The 20077-nt window shown below is 38.1% G+C and overlaps 1 protein-coding gene and 1 pseudogene across 5 annotated transcripts in view; one reads left to right on the top strand and one right to left on the bottom strand.

Moving 5' to 3' along the window:
- Positions 1-1136: 1136 nt before the first annotated feature.
- OCLN (occludin) overlaps positions 1137-20077 on the bottom strand; it is a 48329-nt gene continuing 29388 nt past the window's right edge. For 4 of the 5 annotated variants that reach the window (XM_033110875.1, XM_033110876.1, XM_033110877.1 and 1 more), the window contains exons 5-9: positions 15993-16138; positions 9862-10080; positions 7488-7659; positions 5051-5092; positions 1137-3718 (exon numbers count right to left, since the gene is read on the bottom strand). In XM_033110875.1, the coding sequence (XP_032966766.1) occupies positions 3617-3718; positions 5051-5092; positions 7488-7659; positions 9862-10080; positions 15993-16138 (681 nt within the window). In that variant the 3' untranslated portion in view covers positions 1137-3616. Of the gene's footprint in view, positions 3719-5050; positions 5093-7478; positions 7660-9861; positions 10081-15992; positions 16139-20077 lie in introns of those variants that run through there. The other variant, XM_033110879.1, reaches the window with a different exon arrangement.
- On the top strand, positions 18894-19007 carry LOC117025420 (uncharacterized; annotated as a pseudogene).

Raw genomic sequence — 20077 nt, 5'->3', positions numbered from 1 at the left:
TACAGGAAGACTAATTTGTCCAAGGTCACACAGCAAATAATTGCTGCAGGGCAAAGCAAGGATAAACAAACATGCAGGGAAGAACTAGCAGGTCTTATGACACCAACTAGAATTTTGGGGGGACACACACTTCCACATTTTGTTACACACACACAAATATCGTAGTTATGTGTATGTGTTTTTTTCTAACTCCAAAGTGGCATTATTTTAAGAGTGTTTTCTAAAAACAACCAGTGACTTGGGCATTTTTATTCCTGAAAATTATTCCCATTAGAAGACATATAAACAATATGAAACACAGCAGGAGGGAAGAGACATTACTCCATCTAATTAGTGCTTTCAAACAATAGAGGTTACATGGTGAGTGTAGAACCATGAGCTGGCAGCATGAGACTGAACTGATTCCTCCAGCTAAGTCTTTAAAAATGTCCACTTGAGATACTTCCAATCCTAATGCTGAAGACTGGAGAATGTGTTTGCAGTTGGGGGTATGGGGAACTCCCATACCCCCAACTAAAGCTAAAATCCCTGGAGCCAGGATTAAAGAACTCTTCTGTCCTGATCCTGCTTTACACATACTTGTACATACCCCCACTCAGGTCGTTACAGATATCTCAGTATTTCGTATGAAGCATTTCATGTTATTAAACATACTTAAAATGCACTCAAAATTAAAATAGGATTATTTTACTAACATCATACAGAGCAATTGTACCTTATCCAACCCATTAATTTAACAAAGTCAAGCTAGAATGGGAGTATGGAACCTAATATTCAAACTAAGATTCCTAGTTTAGTTACTTGTTATATGTGACAATGGACCAGTTAATCCATCAGATCATTGGTTACCTTATCTGTAAAATGAGAATGATTGAAATGGTTCCATGTCAATGGACTGTTGTAAGAATTAAGTGATATTTCTTGTATGTATCTGTATATAATGTAACTTTTACTATAAATACTAATAGACTTAAATTTATTTCCCAAAATACAAAGCATGTATGACAAAACTAACACTTATTTCTAGATGGTAGGTACATACATGTATGTTTATAGTTTTCTGTATTTCTTTACATTTTTCATAATAAAATATTGATCTTATCTACTTTTAATACAGAATCACACATGTAACGAAATCACTTTGTGCAGTGAACCTTTATCTCATGGACCACATTCTTTCACAACAAAATCTTGGAACAATGATATACACAGCAGAAAGCACAATGCAGGCATAAGAATCATAGATCAGAGATGGAAGAGACCTCTGAAATCCCATGTAAATCTCTTATTTTGCAGACTAGGAAACTGCTTGAGTGGCTTTTCAGTTACATCCGGCTAGTTAATGCCAAGCCCAACAGAAATACCTTGATTCTGGCTCCTGAGGTGGTCTTTAGTAAGTACCACATTTGAAAAATGATTCCTATTTTGTTTTTTTTATTTCGAAGTCCAATTTTATGGCACAATTTTACAATGCAAACGTATGCTATTTGATCTTCTGCATTCAGCTGAATAGTCTCGTTTCGTCCGAACACTGGCAAGCTTACCTTCATAAACTAAGTACATTGACTTACAAGAACAAAGATTTAAAATTTTAATGTACACAAAAATCAGTTAAGTTGCTCAAGAGCGTCCTTACCATTTGGTGTGAATCCAAAAGATATGAAAAGCATGGACTATTACCTTTTGTCATAAGTATGTAAAGCACATGGAAAATTAGGAATTTCTTCAATTTGAAGAAACGAATCGGTGTTATAATAGAAACATTATTTAAAAGTTTATCTTTGGAAAATGATTCAGACTTGTATATAAAAAATTATATACTTAGAATGAAAAAGGTGCTCTGTAATAAATCTGACAACTCCAACTCCAGTACTGATCATAAATTCCTAACTAGGCAGGTCATGGTGGGTAGTCACACCCCAGGTATACAACTTCTTGAGTAAAAGGCTTATCTTTGCCTTAAGCAAGCCCTGTCTATTGTTTCTGTGTATTTAGGTTAACACACCTTTGAAAAGCCAGAATAATCCTTTTTCAGACCCCTCAGAAGGAGCACCCTCAAGGGAGCACATAATCTATTAAAATGTCCTGTAATTCAGTCTCCACCTAGCTTTCTCCCACTATCATGTAATTTTCCTTATGTTCTCTCCCTAATTCCAAACGCAAAAAAGAAACTGTAGAACTGTCATTCTTGGAGCAGTTGAGATCTTGCTTCCTGGCATGCTGTCAGTTTGGCTCAAATAAATTCAAAAATCTCTACAGGTCTGGATGTTTCTTACGTTGACATACTTAAGTGTCTGAACTGCATACTAATGATTAAAGATTATTCTTCAAAACATTTTATAAAAAACAGAATGCTAAGCTTGAGTGGAAAGTCACAATCAACTTGGCTAGTGATATACCCAGTATTATCAGCTTTTACTTTTCTAACAAAAATACGCATTTTTTAAAAAGTGCTGAGATTTAAGGGCACAATTTGAAACAATTTGGGGCTTTGTGGTATTGCATTTTACGTTCAGATAAATAGGCCTTCTCATAACTAAGGGATTGGGAAATAAGCAACCAGCGCAGCACCGAAAATAGTGTAAAACAATTTAACAGACACAACTGCCCAGTGTAGTTTTGCACAGCTTAAAACTAACAGCACTAATAACATCAAACAGATATACTGTAGAAAGAAAACACCTGGTTTAACACCTTATAAAGTATTTACAGAACTTGAACTCTTGTAAGATACATTTCAAGTCACAATTAAGTTATAACTGTAATTGGATACTCTGATATAATGAAAAGGCCTAGTTGGTTAAAAAAAAGGCATGTAAACCATAAAAGATTAAAAACTATTTTAAAATACACAATAAAATTCTAACCAATAGGTTTAAATTTTGATTTTTAAAAAGTAAATATATATTTACAATCTTTAAATTTCAATTTGTTACTTTTACATGATCTTTATTACCAAGATAACATAAAACAACAAAAAGCTCTTTTAACCATTTATACACAGAAAAAAAATTAATAGGGAGGTTGGTACAAAGCGACATCCTTAGTATCTAAGATGTGAAAAGGCCAAGAACTTTATTAATGGAGTCATAAAACAGACTTAACCAAAACTGCAAGCTAGGAAACAAGCAGTTTCACATCATTGCAGGACCCAGTTTCCTTGGGACCCAGATTCCCTATCAGAAAAGGTATGATTATAAGTAAGGGTTACCTGAAGGGAGAATTCTGAGAGGATTAATAAACGAGATCACCTATTCGAACCAATGAAGCACTAAGATATGACTGCCTCGGGTGTGAAAGTTCACAGCACAATCCACTCATGGACCTTCCTTAAAGGCTTAAAAACCTCAAACAATCCCTAGTTCTTAATACAAGAACCGGTGTTTAAAGCATAAAATCCTTAATTGGAGTGTTCAGCCCCGTTGATTATCAAAAGCTATTTATAAAATGCTTCAATACTGATGATAATAAACTGATGATATTAAAGCTACCAAAACTTTGTAATGATCACAAAGGTTTGGCTCCTGGGTTAGAGTCGAAAGTCATTTTGCCTTCTGACAACACTGCAGAGACGTCAGATACTTCTTAATCTCTCAAACAACGTGAAATCTGCCTTCTATGTTTTCCGTTTATCATAATCTCCAACCATCTTCTTAATGTGTGACAATTTACTCTTCAACTGCTTGCAATAATTCCTCTTACTTTTGTAATCTGCAGACTAAAAAGAAAAAAAAGGAACCAAGTAAATGTAACAAAATAAAAACAAGCTATGTGTTAGCTGCTGGGAAGGCAGAGGTGAATGAAAAAAAGTGGAACAGAAATCACAGCATTGTTGGGAGTGTTAAATGAAGTAACATAGACAAGGCACCTGGCAGTATCTCAAACCAAATAGGCAGATGATTCTCTGCTTAATTATATCTTTGAAACTGAGTTTCACAAAGGATACACTACTTCCTAATAATTTGCAGTGACCCAAAAAACTTATTGACCTTTTTACTAACACATCATCTGAAAAGAATCAGTAAAACAACAAACTGGTGGTATCAGTTAACTTGGGAAAGGGGAACTAGGTAAATGTGGAATGAGACAGGAAACTTTATACTCATTTAAAGTCTTGCATTTAAAAAGATGTTCTGTAATTTTTAAAAAACTTAATATAAAATCTTTTAAAAACAAAAAATGTTTTACATCAAGAAAGACTGATAACAGCAAATGTTAGTAAGGATATGGACCAACAGGAATCTACAATGTTCGGTGAATAGCTAAGCTGGCACACACCAGGGAAGCTGTTTCACAGTACCTAGTCAAGGCTGGATCACATTTACCCAACGACCCTGCAATTTCACTCCTAAGTATACGCCTGACAAACGTGTGCACACGTGCACAGACACTTACAAATATGTTTGAAGCTGCATTAGTTGTAAAAGCCCTACCTTGGAAACAACCCAAATAAATGCTCATTAACAATAGTATAATAAGTTGTTTTATTCACAAAATAAATAAAAAATAAATGAACCACAGCCACATGCCAAAATATGAATGGATCTCACAAACAAAGTACTGAGCAAAAGAAATCATATACTTGTATATGATTCCATTTACATAAAGTTCAAAATAGGCAAAATTAATCTATGCTGTTAGAAGTTAGGATGGTGGTTACTTCTGGAGAGAGTGTAAAAACTGGAAAAGAGTACAAGAGAGCGTTGTCAGGGGTATAAGGAAATCTATTTCTTGATCTGGGTGCCAGGTACAAAGGCATATGGTTACTTTGTGAAAATTTACCACGTTATACACTTATGATTTGTGCACCTTTCTATATGTATATTTCAACCTTTAAAAAGTTTTTAAAAAATCAGTATTGGTTGTTGCTGCAAACAACTGAAAGTAACGTTCCAACTTCTTATGTAGTTATAGTTTATCTTGCAATTATTGGGCCTTTTGTCTATTGTCAGTGCATACATGACAAGATATTCATAGTCACTAAAGGTTAAAGGAAAACACGTAATAGAAAAGTTCTTCCTAAAAGAATCTTACAATCTGGGATACTTACTCCCTTAACTTGCTTCAGTCTATTGTATTCATCTGCAGCAGCCTATTAAGAGAAACACAGGGAAATTTGTTTAATGGGGCATTTTCTCTTTCAAAAATAACATTATTGATGCTATACTTTGAAGCTAAGACTGCCAAAATTACTGGAAATTAAAATAACAAAGTCTTAAAGCTCTTAAAACTATTATGGTCAACAGGAGGCCTGAAGGAATCCAGTGAAAAGAAACTGATGACCTATTTCTTAGGTTCCATTTGCATAGGCAGGTAACTATTTGCTCTACTGCCTCTCATTTCTCCCCATGCTAGTCCAAGTGCCATGCTGACACCAGAGATCTTTTTGTGAAGCACAGCTCTGATCAGATTATATTCCATTCTAAAACCGGTCAGAGCTCCCCATTAACTCCTCTACTAATCTACTTTCTTACCTATCCAGTCTTAGCATCCATCACGTGCAATTCCTTTAAAAAAATTAAGCACATTAATGCTTCCAGACGTCTGTCATGATCTCCTTATGGCTGTATACATGTACCTCTCCCCAATTTTGTCTGGAGACACTGTAATGGTTACTTCTCAGTTAAGCCTCTCTTCAACTCTTCAGGCCTTCAGCAGATCTTATCCTTTCTCTGAGCAATTAGTTACAGTACTTTCTACACATAATGTGAATACAGCATTAGTCACATTGTCTGTTTAGATGTCAGTTTCTCTCTTAGAATATGAGCTTTTTGAGGGCTATTCCAGATTTTATTTATCTTTCTAACCTCAGCACTTCCATATCATCAAGGACACATTAACGATCAATAAAAGTTCGCTGAATTGAGAAAGGCTTATGACAACACCATACAAAAGCCATAAAAGAAAACAATAGTTAAATCAAACTATATAAGCAAATTCTTCAAAACTGAAAAACAGATCACCCCAATTAAAAATGGCAAAGGGTAGTTCATAAAATGAATATGAAATTCCAATAAATATGTGATATGATTTTAAAAGTTTAATTACTAGTATGTAAGACAGAAGGCAGTAATTTTTCAGGCACTAAATATTAGTGAGATGTGGGTCAAATGAGCCCTCTAGAGCATCATTAGCAGGAATGCAATTGATATAATCTTTCTAGAGCAGTTCTTCAAGAAAAACTTAAATGTACATAACCTCTGATTCAGCAATTTCACATTCTGGAATTTGTTCTAGCTAGATAAGCAGACAAGTGTGCAAAGATGGAAAGGTTCACCAGCATATTACTGGTACTACTAGGGGTAGAGGGGTGGGAGAGGTGGGGTGGTGGTGGGGTGGTGGTGGTGGTGGTGGTGTGTTGGTGGTGGTGGTGGTGGTGTGTGCTCGTCAAGGAGTAGACATACCTAAAGTTTAGTCACAGACGAAGACTCTTAAGTAAATTATGGTACAACCCCAGAATAGAAAATTGTGTGGCTAACTTTAACACATAAAAATATTATTTTTTCCGTAAGTAAATCTTTATTATTTACATGAAACAATAAACATAAGCACTTGTTGAGTAGAAAATCAGGATATAAGCTGTGCCAGAAAGCATTTAAAAAGAAAAAGAAAAACCCCGATGATGGAGGTACATCAAAAAGACCAAGAAGGCAACTGAAAGAGTTCCCAATGGTCAAAGCTATAACAATTCCAGCAACAAAATAAAGTAGCATTGGATTGTAGCCCAAAGTATAAAATACATATCCCTAAGTCTACACTGATATGAATGAATGAATGAATGAATAAAAAAGAGGAAGTGACACATTTACCACGCAGAAGAATTCCAAATAATTTGTGTCGGTACACCACCTTTAAAGATCTGGAGTACAATTCCGCACTCCTTAAGTGTGACCTATGTACAGTGACTTCCTTCCAAAGAGTAAGGAAGGGGGATTAAAAAGGAAAGAGTAACTTTACACAGACAATCACTACTTCAGCCAGAGGATCAAGGGAAAAAAAACAGACCATGACTATTTTTGAGTGAAAAAAGGAAAGATGTAAGTAAAACACATAAAATGATTCCTTATCGAAGACTGTGTGTGTCTAGGTGCCCTTCCGCACACAGAAGATATTTTAACAACTAATATTTTGGTGACAACCAGGTGGTGGAATTTAAGGCAATTTATTTTTCTGTATGCAATTCTGGATTGTTTGAATTTTTTACAGAAAGAATGAGCTGTGTATATAAATAGAAAAGGTAATACAGCTACTTTCTTTTAAATAGGAAGGGATATATGTACATAGTTTGCCTTATAATTCTTAACTACATTAGTACACTCTTCAATTTGGAAAGGCTTTTATCCAAGACTCAAGTTCAATTATTCGTCAATGAAATCATTTTGATAATTACTAGCAAAATTTGTATCAACATTAGTATAAAGGATATTGTATCCCCATAGATCAGAATAAAATTTTATGTAATATATAATTATCAGGCTTTAATTTACCATGTACTCTTCACTTTCTTCTCTATAGTCATCCAATTCTTTATCCAGACGAGAGAGTTCTTTATTGACCTCATCAAGTTCTGCTTGTAAGAGCTTGTATTCCTGCAGGCCAGTGTCAAAATTTCTCTTATAAAGTTGTCTTTGTTGATCTGAAGTGATAGGTGGATATTCCCTAAAAATTGAGAAAATGACTACGTAAGTATCCATAGGAGACATAAAACCCAGTGTTTCTTCCTCAAAAATAATAAAGCTGGTGGGAGGTAGAGAATGACATTCTCTTATTATTTTTGTAGCTTATGGGGAGAAGAAGGTGGAGTGCAATAAGTTCTTTTAAGAAAAATTATGCTTGGGGCGACTGGGTGGCTCAGTTGGTTGGAGCACGAGCTCTGAACAACAGGGTTACAGGTTCAATTCCCACATAGGATGGTGGGCTGCGCCCCCTGCAACTAAAGATTGAAAACGGCGACTGGACTTGGAGCTGAGCTGCGCCCTCCACAACTAGATTGAAGGACACTGACTTGGAGCTGATGGGCCCTGGAGAAACACACTGTTCCCCAATATCCAATATTCCCCAATAAAAAATTAAAATATATATATATATATATATTTCTTAAAAAGAAAAAAAAAGAATTATGCTTTATACATCAAATAAACCATTCCTACATAATTTTTAGAAATAATGTTAAAAATCTCTTATGAAATTTAAGGTTCAAGTCATAGGAACTCATTCTGAACACACAGCATGATAATGGGATACTTACATGTAATGTCTTAAAACTGGAATTCTGGAACACAAAGTACTCGTATGTTGTCATCACTGCAATGGGAGAGCAGCCGACTGACAGCTGGCTATTTTCTGCTCTCCCCTATAGTCGTCAGACTGTTTTGGGGGTCATGGTGTTTTTTTGGGGTTTTTTTTTGGTCTTGTTTTGTTTTTCCAAAATGGAAATAGCTTATTTTAAGTCCTTTGATTATAAAAGTAGATATTAAAATGTACATGTATAAAAATGCATGCTCTGAGGTGGCCGGATGGCTCAGTTGGTTAGAGTGTGAGCTCCCAACAAGGTTGCTGGTTCAATTCCCGCATGGGATGGTGAGCTGCGCCCCCTGCAACTAAAGACTGAAAAACGGTGACTGGACTTAGAGCTGTGCTCCACCCTCCACAACTAGATTGAAGGACAACGACTTAGAGCTGATGGGCCCTGGAGAAACACATTGTTCCCCAATATTCCCCAATAAAATTTATTTTTAAAAAAATGCATGCTCAGTGTACAAATAATCTGGCAATGCATTCAATCATGAAAAAAGCTCTGAAACTCTGTATCACTCGTTATCTATCAATATACCTAAGCTATCCTTTACATATGCAGGGAACGCTATTCACCCATAATCCACTAAGGAATTACTCTGAATTGTTTCACAGAACTAAGGAACTTCATAGCAATATGGAATTTCAAATTTTAGATCTAAGTCTAGTATCTTCATTTTACAAAAGGGAGGAATTAAAGGATTTGCTCAAAAGTGAAACAAGAATTCAAGATTGTTCAGAGTTTTCATTTAAATCTTCCAGGATGTAATTTAGGCAAATGTATTTTACAGACAGATGGCTGAATTAGGCCAACAACTCTAGGAGGGAGAGAGGAATATGATGTATGAGTAGGGGATTTCAAGCTACACATGCCCCACCCCACCGTCCTAACACCTCCAGAAGCAATGTTTTGATTAATCACTATTCACACTACAAACGTTTCTGATTTACATGCCATTCCTCAGAATACTTGGGCATAAAAAGGCTACACATCGAACTCGAGTATAGCTGGTGATGTCGGACTATAACAAAACCACTGATACACACACAAAGGAACTTAACCACAACCCTGGCCAGAACACTAAATTGTTAACTCAGTTGTTTACGGAACTGTTTGCCAAAGTCCTTTGGATTAAACTTTTAAAAGAATCTCTGGTCTCATCATGAAAGCTTAACTTAAAAATAAATGCCAAAGGAAAGCCGTAGTACCAGTCTAGGAATTTTATAATAAGGTAAAATAAAGTACCTCTGTGTTTGTATTTTATCTCTTTGAAAGACCTTTCTTGGGTGACTACTGGTAAAAGTAAGAGCGCTGGTGAAGTTTATCAGCCAATTTGTAGGGGACGTTGAAAATATTTTTAAGACATGGTTATAGCCAAACATATCCCTTCCACGCCTATCTTTATTACAAGAGTACTAACAAAAATAATCCATCTCCAGTCCTGCCTGGCAAAGAATGGAATGATACCATCCACCTCAGTTTAGGAGGCAACACCTCCAAAACCTGGTTGGCCCACGCTAGTATCAGACATGCAAGTGGTTCCAGCAAAAGGGGCGACTCGGTACCTGATCCAGTCCTCCTCCAGTTCATCGCAGGACTCGCCGCCCGTCGTGTAGTCTGTTTCATAGTGGTCTTGCTCTGGTCTCTTTGACTTTCCCCCCGCTCTTCGCTTTGTGGGAGCCCTTTTTGAAGGTGTCTCCAAGTTACCACTGCTGCTGTAATGAGGCAGCCTGAACTCATCCACAGGTGAAGTCACTGGAAGCTCCTGAACCACTTCAGGCACCCTAATAAAAGACGAATTGTTTTTCAGTGATCATGGGGTACACGCCAAGCCTTTGCCAGGGCACTGTAACCACAAAGAGCAGCACCAGGGAGCTGGGAGACGTCCAGACGTAGGTGTGTGCGCTCCACAGTCCATTTGCTCAGCCCCGAACAGACCCCTAGTTCCTGCGTTCAGGGAAGCACCAGCTCAGATCCTCTGACATGCACAAGTAGCTGTCAGGGTCCTATGGAAGGGGAGCCCATTAGCAAACCTTCTAGTACAGAAAATGGACTTAAGATTTCACGTTAGGAAGTTCAGGTGGTGTGGAAGGTGTGTTTACCTGACCTGTGCCAGGGACACACCCTACTGAAGGCTGTCAAGAAAATAATGGTCATGACTGTTCTACAGGTTCTTCCCGTTCCATGGACATAGCTACCTTTGGAAGCAGACTCTCAGAGACAAGCTCTTTGTTATATTAATTTTAGACTCCAATAGAGCAATTCTCTTTTCAAAATATCAGGAGAAACTAAAAAAAGCTAAAAATTTAAAATCCAAAACACTAAGAAACTTTATATTCTAAAGATTTTTGTTTGTCACCTCAGAGCAAGAAGCATTCATAGTACTTGGCAATTTTGGTAATAGATGAAAGAGCTCATTAAGATTTTTTTCAGTTGCTCCATTAATCCTGAAGCCACGCAGAATGAACGGAATGGAAGGATTACCATTACACTTATTTATCTAATTTAATTATTCAATATTGCATCAGATTTTTAACTGCTTATAACGTTTCTGCCACAAGTTTAAAAACGAAACCTATCACAGAATAAAATACCAAGAGCTGTGGCAACTGTACGCTACTTCTGAGTAACAGAAATGCAAAGATTAACTTTCCTCTGTAGCAGAGCTGGAGAAGGGCAAGAAGAGAAAGGAAAGGAAGACAAAGTATCTGAGACTTTCCAACATCAGTCCTGCTATTCAAATCAACTACTAAAGACATCTGAAGATTTTTTTTCTTACTCTTTTCAACTCACCAAAACTGTAATCTTCAGCTTTATTTATGAGATTTACTTTCTTTTCTATGTGACCAGAACTGCTCGATTCTAACTGCTATCAGTCTTAGATTTCTAATCACACTTAATTTCTTGTGGATTCCTAAAGCTTTGCGTGAGAGTGTGTGTGTAGTTGGTGGTGGTGGTAATTATTTCTTCTTTCTTTATTTATTCAGGTTAACGTAGCTTTGTGCACTATGTTAATGCTACTTCTAAAGGAGGGAAAATGTGACTTTCTCTGCGAGTCAATAATTAAACAAGTTCCTAGACACTCTGCCAAAATTGCCAGGTACTATGTATGAATGCTTCTTGCTCTGAGACGACAAACAAAAACCTTTAGAATGCAGTGGGTTTGTTTGAGCGGGGAGAGCTCAGAGGGGGAGGAAGCTAAAGGGTAAAAGAGATTAGAAGAAAAGAAAACAATTGAAGCAGGCTGCCTCTCATAACTTTTTATTAGGTATTGATATTATAAATCTTTACCATGGAAGTTTTCCACCTCCCCTCTTCCTATGCCCTTTGAAACACTAAATAGTAATATACTTGATAAAGCATAAAAGCTAAAAACAAAATGCTTAGCATGAAAAGTATATATAAATATAAAAGCTAGGGAACATGTGTACTCTCAATAATCTTCTAACCTACTTTTTAGATACACATCCTATTAGGTCAAAATCTGTACAACCCAGAAGAGGTAACCAGCCGTCTACTTTCCTCAGTATCCAACTTAGTCTCCCAGGTCTGGAATTTCATCCTCTTGTAGCTTTTGGATTCCTTCTTTTTTATTCATTTGTTTTATTCTAACACACACACCTTCACATGACTTTGCTGCTCTTATCTTGCCCCAACTCTCTGTAGAGTTACTCTACACCTTCTGCCCTTGTTAGTTTGCAACATCCATGACAACATGGACTTGGTATTCCCAGGGTACCTGGCCCAGGAATGTGTACATGGCGGGTGTTCAAGGTAATTACTGAATTGAAAACACAGTCACAAGCATTGTCCTTCCTGATGACAGCCAGTTATCAGTGAAGGAAGAGAAACAACACACGAACAACATCAGTGTTGATTGATCAGAATGATGTCCATTATATATGTGATATTTTAGAACTGCCACAGTTATTGGGGGAAATAACTAAGCCTTGCCAATCAGACAACTCCATCTTCCTGGCCCCGAGGATGACAGTGACCTAAAAAAGGCCCAGGTTTGATATATAACCTTTGGGAAGGGAAATTCCATTTTGTGAATCCTGGACTGGAAGATGAGTGAGTGTATCTTGGGACATGTGGGTGCTCACCCTGTTACGACGAGAATAAAGACAACATAGCCACAAGAGCCCTGATATCCTCTGAGTCCTTGGATCACGCTATGCCTGAAGCTCGACCCACCCCTGGGCCCTATGTGAACCAGTGAATTTCTACAACTTGCACAAAAGTCCTAACAGACTACCCTGCCAGCTTATCTGCGACAACCAAGCAATGGTCTCATTTGACACTCGAAGATGTCATCCTGCCTTGAAAGATCTCTGCAGTGTCAGTGCTCAACTTCCTTGGTTTATTAAGGCTAATTCACCCTGGGTGTAGACAGGATAGTAAGGAGCATACCTAAGAGGGCTCTCCCAAATTCACTTAAAGGGAAAGAAGCAACCAACTTCAGCTAAATTCTGCTGTCTTCTAATCCAGGGTTAATTCTACCTGCCTTGAAATTCTAAGGCATAGGACAGAATGATGAGCAAAAGGAGCCAGACACGAGAGTAATTACCATATGATTCCATTTTATAAGAACTCTAATAACAAGCTAAACTAATAAAGGGTGACAGGCATCGAAATAATGATGGTGGGGTGGGAGGGGTAGCGATGAAGAAAGGGCACAAGAGGACCTTTTGGAGTGCTTGAAATGTCTCTCTCGATGTGGTGGAGGTTACTTCAGTGTTCACACGTGTGAAAACTCATCAGGCTGTCAGTCAAGATGAGTGCTCTTTCCTGAATGTGAGTTATGCTTTGGGGAGGAGCGGGGGAAGTCTTCGTAGTGAGGTACCTTATCCTCAACATGGACCTCAGACACAATGTTCCCATTCTAATTCCTTCTCTGTCTATTGTAATAGCAAGGAGGAGAGGTGCTCTGGGTTACGGACCTTCAAGAAAGCCTGAGGAATGACAGGCTACCTTGTTGTGAATCCTGCACAGCACTTGACAATGTCTATTACTCCCCAGAGGCTGCAAGTTCATCACTACCGCACACGTCAGGTGCTGTGGGAGATACTGTCACATTTGAATCCCTTAGCACCCCCCCCCTCCCCTTCTGGGTTCTAAAATTAAGCATCACACTTACATTTTCAAGACCTTTGAAAAAGTTCTGGGGTGCAGGCTAGGAGTGTGAACTGGTACAAACATTATGGAGTATAGTGTGACCACATCTATCAAATGAAATACTCAATTTTCTTTAGCCCAGCAATTCTACTTTTAATGTTTCCTCCAGATACATTCACATATATGCAAAGTGATAAATATGCAAGTTTATTTTCCCTGCAGTGGTTTGTAATTACAAAACTTTGGGAAAAACTGTGCATCAATATGAGATTAATAAATTACTGATGGAATATTATGCAGCTATAAAACAGATCAGTAAACTGTACAGCAATAGGAACAACCTCCAAGTTATACTGCTAACAATACATTTAATATGCCAGTATTTTTTTAAAGAAAAAAATAACCAATATATACATTTGGCCAGCATATTTTTTAAAAATAACCTCCGGAAGGATATAAAAGAAAGTGGTAACACTACCTGCCTCTAGGGAGAGGAACTAGGTACCTGGGGACATAAGGTACCCTTTTGTCCCTTTTAGTTTTACATTATGAATGTATTGGCTTGCTCAAGAATAAGTAAGAGTTTTAAATTGTTCCACGTATATTTGTGAAAATATCTTGGTTTTCATGAAAAGGGACAGCATGTGGGAATGCTGTGGAACCATACAGATCTCAGAATTAATTCAGAGGCATAGCTGGTCACATTTATTTCACATACATGAAAATCTTGTAAATCACAGCTTGAAACTTTCCCAAGGACGGCATCTCTCCTGTGTACCTTTGCCCTGAATAGCCTCAAGTGCTTTGATTTTTGTCAAAACCCAAAGAGAAGGAGGAAAATAGAGAAAATGCTCTTCCTCCAAATCATTCACAACTGAACTGAACGGCAAGGTCAATTCTGAAAACCAAAGCAAAATAAATGGAGGGTAAGACTGCCAATCTGTTTCCAAATTCCATTCCAGGGTAATAATAAAACCTGTTGTCTTCAAACTGATTTCCCAATTGACTCAGCTGCAGGTGTCATCTTATGGGGTTCCAGGCACCCACTGTGCACTCACTGTGGATCTCTATATACCTCAGCCACTAAATGATAGTTGAGGGGTTAGAGACAAAACTTTAAAGGAACAAAAAGTTGTCCAGCAGATACACCTTTAACTAAGAACAATCAAAGTAGCTGAAGGGAAGCTTTCTTTTGTGTGGTCTATAAAGCAATTTGGAATTCTAGAATTATATATAGCAACACTAATTTATCACACTTAGGCAAAAAGTACATCCCCGTCCTTACGTCCAACACCTCCAACATACTTCCCTCACTAGTCATTCAGTTGAATTAGAACTAGGCTTTAGGGTAAACTAAAAACACAACAGGGACACCATTCCAATAACATAATGGCTTCTCCTCTAGGACAGAAACTCACTCTGAGGTTTTTACTACATGTGAAATTAATTTATAGGCTTTATCAGCAATATGAAGGATCTAGCACAGCAAAGGAGACCTCAGAATTCCTAAATTCAAATGAAGTCCACTAGTTTAATACAAATGTATGTACACAGGGCGTGATCAACAAGCAATCTCCTCTATCTAGTGAGGAAAGAGTGACAATGGAGAAAATACAAAACGGAGTCATTTTAACAAAGCTATTAAATTATTTAACATCATGAAGGTTGAGGCATGAAGAAATGATTACTTTTCTTGTCTTAACTACCCTAGGGACTTAAACTTTTGAACTTTCCAGTCCTGAGTCACTACGGCGATAATACTATGCCAATTGGTGGTGCTTCAATTTCCGGACATGCACCAAACGTGCACAGAACCCTCTGACTGTCCCCCAAAGGCTCGGGACATGACCAGACCTCCAGACAGCTGACTGATACCAGTAATTGTTCTGGACTAATTCGAGGGTAGGACTCATTATTCTCAAGAATGTGACTTTTACTATAAAAACTCTTCATTTTTCTTTCTCTTTTGGAACATTTTTAGGTTTCTGCCTAGTATTTCCAGTTTACAAACTCTAAGACCCTTGAGTAAATTTTCATCATTTATTAGGTTGGTGCAAAAGTAATCGTGGTTTTTGCAATTATTTTTAACCTTTTAAACTGCAATTATTTTTGCACCAACCTAGTATTTCTACCAAAGCCTTCCAACTCTTTGTGCTTAGTCAACACTATTAATGAAATCTAATAATTATAGGCAAAAGGAGAGATTATTGAGAAATGCACTTAGATATGCTATCAATCAGTAACATCCTTTCATCCGCGCCTATCTATACCGAAAACCAGAAGCAGGAAAGAGATCCACATGTCTAGAGTGAAAGAACCTAACTTACCCTTCATCTGTTAAATCATGAGAAACCCATTTTCAGCTTAGAAGGGGAAGAGCACCCCACCAACTCACAGCCCCCCCTTCCTTATCTTCCAAGGGACCCTAGGCATCCCCCTACAATGCAAAGATCAGTCTCCAGCCTTTATGCAAACTCTTGGAAATTTTTTAAGGCAAACAGCACAAAACAGCAACTAATTTATAAACATGGGCAAATACTCATTCTTTAGACTCATTCTATAAGAAGGTGCTACTTACGGTGTTGATTTATAGGACAACTCTGGATACATTCGCTTGTCATTCACTTTACCGTTGGAAGAGTAGGCCATGGGACTATACACTCTCTCCACATAGTCAGAAGGCGGAGGAGGCATGTCTTGTGTGCCAGCAGAAACGTTTTTAACCTAAAGAAACAGGCCCAAGAGACACAAGTATTATTTAGCCTGTAATTTAAAAGGGGAAGAAATGGAAGAAAAACATCGCATATAAAGGGATCTAATATTTATTGAGTTCATTAACTACTATTAACCTGTAATGACTGCCTTGTTATTATTACTGTTAACAGCCAAATCAGTATTTTTACAAACACATAAAGGGTGTTACTGTTAGTTTAACAAGTCCAGAAAGAATTACAAAGAAGGAAAAAAATCCCAATTGCCTAATTCTCTTTCGAATTTGATTAGGTGGAATAAGTATCCGTGGTAGTTGCTCCTCTCCCTATCAGGAAGACTAATCTCATTTTATCTAGGCTAGGTCTGTGTTAGTGAGAATTTTAATACCTAACGCGTCCTAAGGTAATGCTTTCTGAGCACCACACCTGAAATACCACCTAGCTAGGACAAGGGACAAAGGACATTGGTTCTTCTTAATCCATTCACCCTAAATATGGAATGTTAAAACCACAGAAGAAGCTCAAACTGATTCTGCCAGAATCTCAAACTGATTCTCAAACAGTTCTTTAGTGAGATTTGTTAATTCTCCCTTAACATACATTCCCAATGGCTCTATTATTTCGTAGCCTGTGGAGTACAATCACAACATCATTGCCTGCCTCTCTGCTTTCCCTCTTCCCTTCTGACATGTAAGAGAATTTGTCCTAAAGAGGAATATGTATTAGAGATTATGCTTTGCTAACACAGAAGGCTCCCCACAGACCCTTTGGGAGAAAAATTCAAATATAATAAACACAGTCAATTAGATTCCCAACATTGTTAGAGTTCATGAAGTAGAGTTCACTCTAAATTTTACTTAAAAATCTTTACATTATCACATATTACTCTGCAACTGATTAAAAAAATTATTACTAAACCCAGATAAGTCATTAAGTTGTTTCAAAGTAAAGGAATGAAGTGTGTGAGGGCCGGGGGGGAGGGGGGGCGGCAAGGAAGGAGGCAGGGATTAAAAATAACTCCACAAATTATTTCTGTGAAAAACAGCAACTTTTCAAAAATAGGGAGGTGGGACGACTGGTGTAGCTTGGTGATGAGAACAATGGCAGCAGATTACCTGGGCTTACACCAGATCTGCCAACTGTGAATTCCAGAAAGCCTCAATCTGCTCATCTGTAAGAAACGGGGCAGCTACCTACTTTATAAAGCTTTTAACAATTAAGTGAGATGACAAGGTATCTCATTTAGCACACTGCCTTTGTGAACATAGTAACATCTCAGAAGATGCTGGATTCTGGAATTGAAGCCATTGGATCTAAACAAAGAATGTTTATAAGTATTTAAATGTGACAGCAGACATTTAATTGGATGATTTTGCTATTATGAATCCTTGCAATTAGGTTCAGCATCAACACAGTGTATTTCCCTGCAACACAGACACTTCACATCTTGTTTTCCGTTAAGTATAGCATTATAACACGGCCTGCTCCCTTTCCTATCTCTGCAGTATCACATACCAAAGATATTTATTTACCCACCCCTGTAAGTACACACAGAGGCCTTCTTGATTGTTGAATATTCCCATGAGTCAGAAAGGAATGGAGTCATTTCCTCCTGAAAGTAGAGATTGGCAGGAACTGGGAAACCAGTGGGTGGGTTGCCAGGGAGTGTGCTTAGATCCCACCACAGGGGATCCCACCACACGTGGCTCCCACTGAATTCCTCAGGACTTGGCACTGTCACCAGCAGTACAGACAAATGCGCTGCCAAGCACAAGGCTTATTCTTATGCTTGAGACTTCATCCGAGTTTAAAAAGACATCCTTTTCTTTAAAAAACCACTTAATACTTCTCCAGGTTCTTTCCCTTCCACAACTTTAGCAGAGGTTGCAATGCTCGTAGATTTCCTATGACTCTGGCAAACCAGAAACTAAAACCTTACAAAAAAGGTGCCTGTGTGTCCTTGTACAGACTTCTTATTGCCTGGAATGGAATGTCCTTCCCCCTTTCTTTGCCAACTAATCCTTAATTAGGCTTCAAGTCTTGGCTCGCTGCCAAGTAGTATTAGTGCCACTATGTCCTGGAGGTGTTCCCCACGTGTCCCTGCTGGGTGAGGCACCTACCTGTCCTCCTATCTCCCCCAAGCACCTGTGCATACAAACCTCCCACCAGAGCACTTCCGGGCTGAGGGACAATTGTTTACATACAGTATGACTTGCTCCCAGCTCTCTTAACTTCAGTAGATAGTGGACTGTTCTTAAAGCCACCATTGTCGGCCTGCTTACAATGTGCCAAACACTGAACTGATAGATCATATAGTAGGCACAACCTTACAGGTAAATACTATGACTCCCTTTTCAGAAATGAAGAAGCTACGGCTCAGAGAACTAGACAACCTCCCTGAGGACATACACCTAGTAAATGGAAATGTGGGATTTGAATAGAGGCCTTACTCGAAAGAAAGCCTCTCTGCTCCATACCATCCACCACCTTTCCCTGGGCAGTCTCCTACCTTCCTCTTGGGGTCTCCCAGCCCAGCACAGTACCTAGCACAAGTCACCCAGAGTTTGCTGTCTAAAGTTTACCTCATTTATTACGGTTCCATTTCTACACTGTGTATATCTGAACATCTTATCAAATGAGCTGCTCTGAGCTGACCTTTATGTCTTAGAGTCAGCAGGACTGGCCAAGCCTGTGCATTGACTTCACCCTCCAGCACAGGTCTTTTGTTACTTAAGCTTTTTTTAATACATACAAAAAATTCCAAGGCAGTGCTTGCTTTGGCAGAACATATAATAAAAGTGGGACAATACAGGGAAGATTAATTATTAGCATGACCCTTGCAAAAGAATGATGTGCACATTTGTGATGGTTTCACATTTGTAAAAAAAAAAAAAAAAATCCCCAGACAGACTCAAAGACGAATAAGCAGCAGCCTATGTCCTTAAGAGGAGTTTAAGAGTCTAGAGGCAGAGGCAAAACATATTTGTAAAACAAGGAGTGAGGTCATTTTTTTTTTTCATTTTTATGCTTCACTTTTCCCGAAAAAAGCTAAAATATTACTTTTTCTCATGGCACCAATGCAAAGTGAGGATAAACCTGCTGCTTTGGAAAAGAGTGGAAGGATGGGGGAAGCCCCAGTGGAGTGACCAGATACTAGTAATTCATACAAGGAGTCCTGGACCTGGGCTTTCTATTATGAGAAAAGGGATTGCTGAGCTTCACTGTTATTACTGACAGGGTCCCCAGCCACCCACAGAACTCAATGAAGTAGTTCAAGTTCTTTTAAAATCATACAAACAAAACCTCCACCATTTTATAACATATAACATAATATAATATAATATATAATAATAAATAAAACTTGTTTAAAGATTTAGAACCTGAGAAAAACCAGGCTTAATTCTAAACAGTAAATGGTGAACAATTTTCTTCAAGTAACTTGAGAACAGCTCTAAGAAACTAGGGGCAGAAGTGAAAACACAAATTAAGAAAGATACGTCTTCCACTAAATACTGAGGGGAAAGAAAAGTTTAAGAGTCACTCATTCCAGATCCAAATGCTGGAATTGTCCTGAAGCAGAGAGGAGCCTGGGTGGCTGTGCCAGCGCTCACACCCCCGGGCCATCCTGTGGGGAGGAGACCCAAGAGGGAAGGGCGCTGCGGCAGCAGGAATCCAACCTGCTCCTCTTATCTGCAATCTGCTCTAGGAGTTCCTAGTCTACACTCCACATCTATTCTATTAAAGGGAAAGATAAGACAGTGGAAGGAAAGACACATGTTCAGGAGAAGGACATAGAAGCAACCAAAGAATGACTCCGACTCACTTGAGACTAAATTCAAAAAGGACAAGCACTCACATAGACCTTGTTTAAGGAAGACACAGGAGAAGTTTTACTCAGATTCATATTCCAATCAAGAAACGTGTTTCTAAAATGCCAAAATGAAATAAATTC

This window comes from Rhinolophus ferrumequinum, chromosome 7, assembly GCF_004115265.2.
Source record: "Rhinolophus ferrumequinum isolate MPI-CBG mRhiFer1 chromosome 7, mRhiFer1_v1.p, whole genome shotgun sequence".
Taxonomy (NCBI): Eukaryota; Metazoa; Chordata; class Mammalia; order Chiroptera; family Rhinolophidae; genus Rhinolophus; species Rhinolophus ferrumequinum.
Note: the sequence above shows the minus strand (reverse complement) of the source record. Positions and strands in the feature narration are given on the sequence as shown.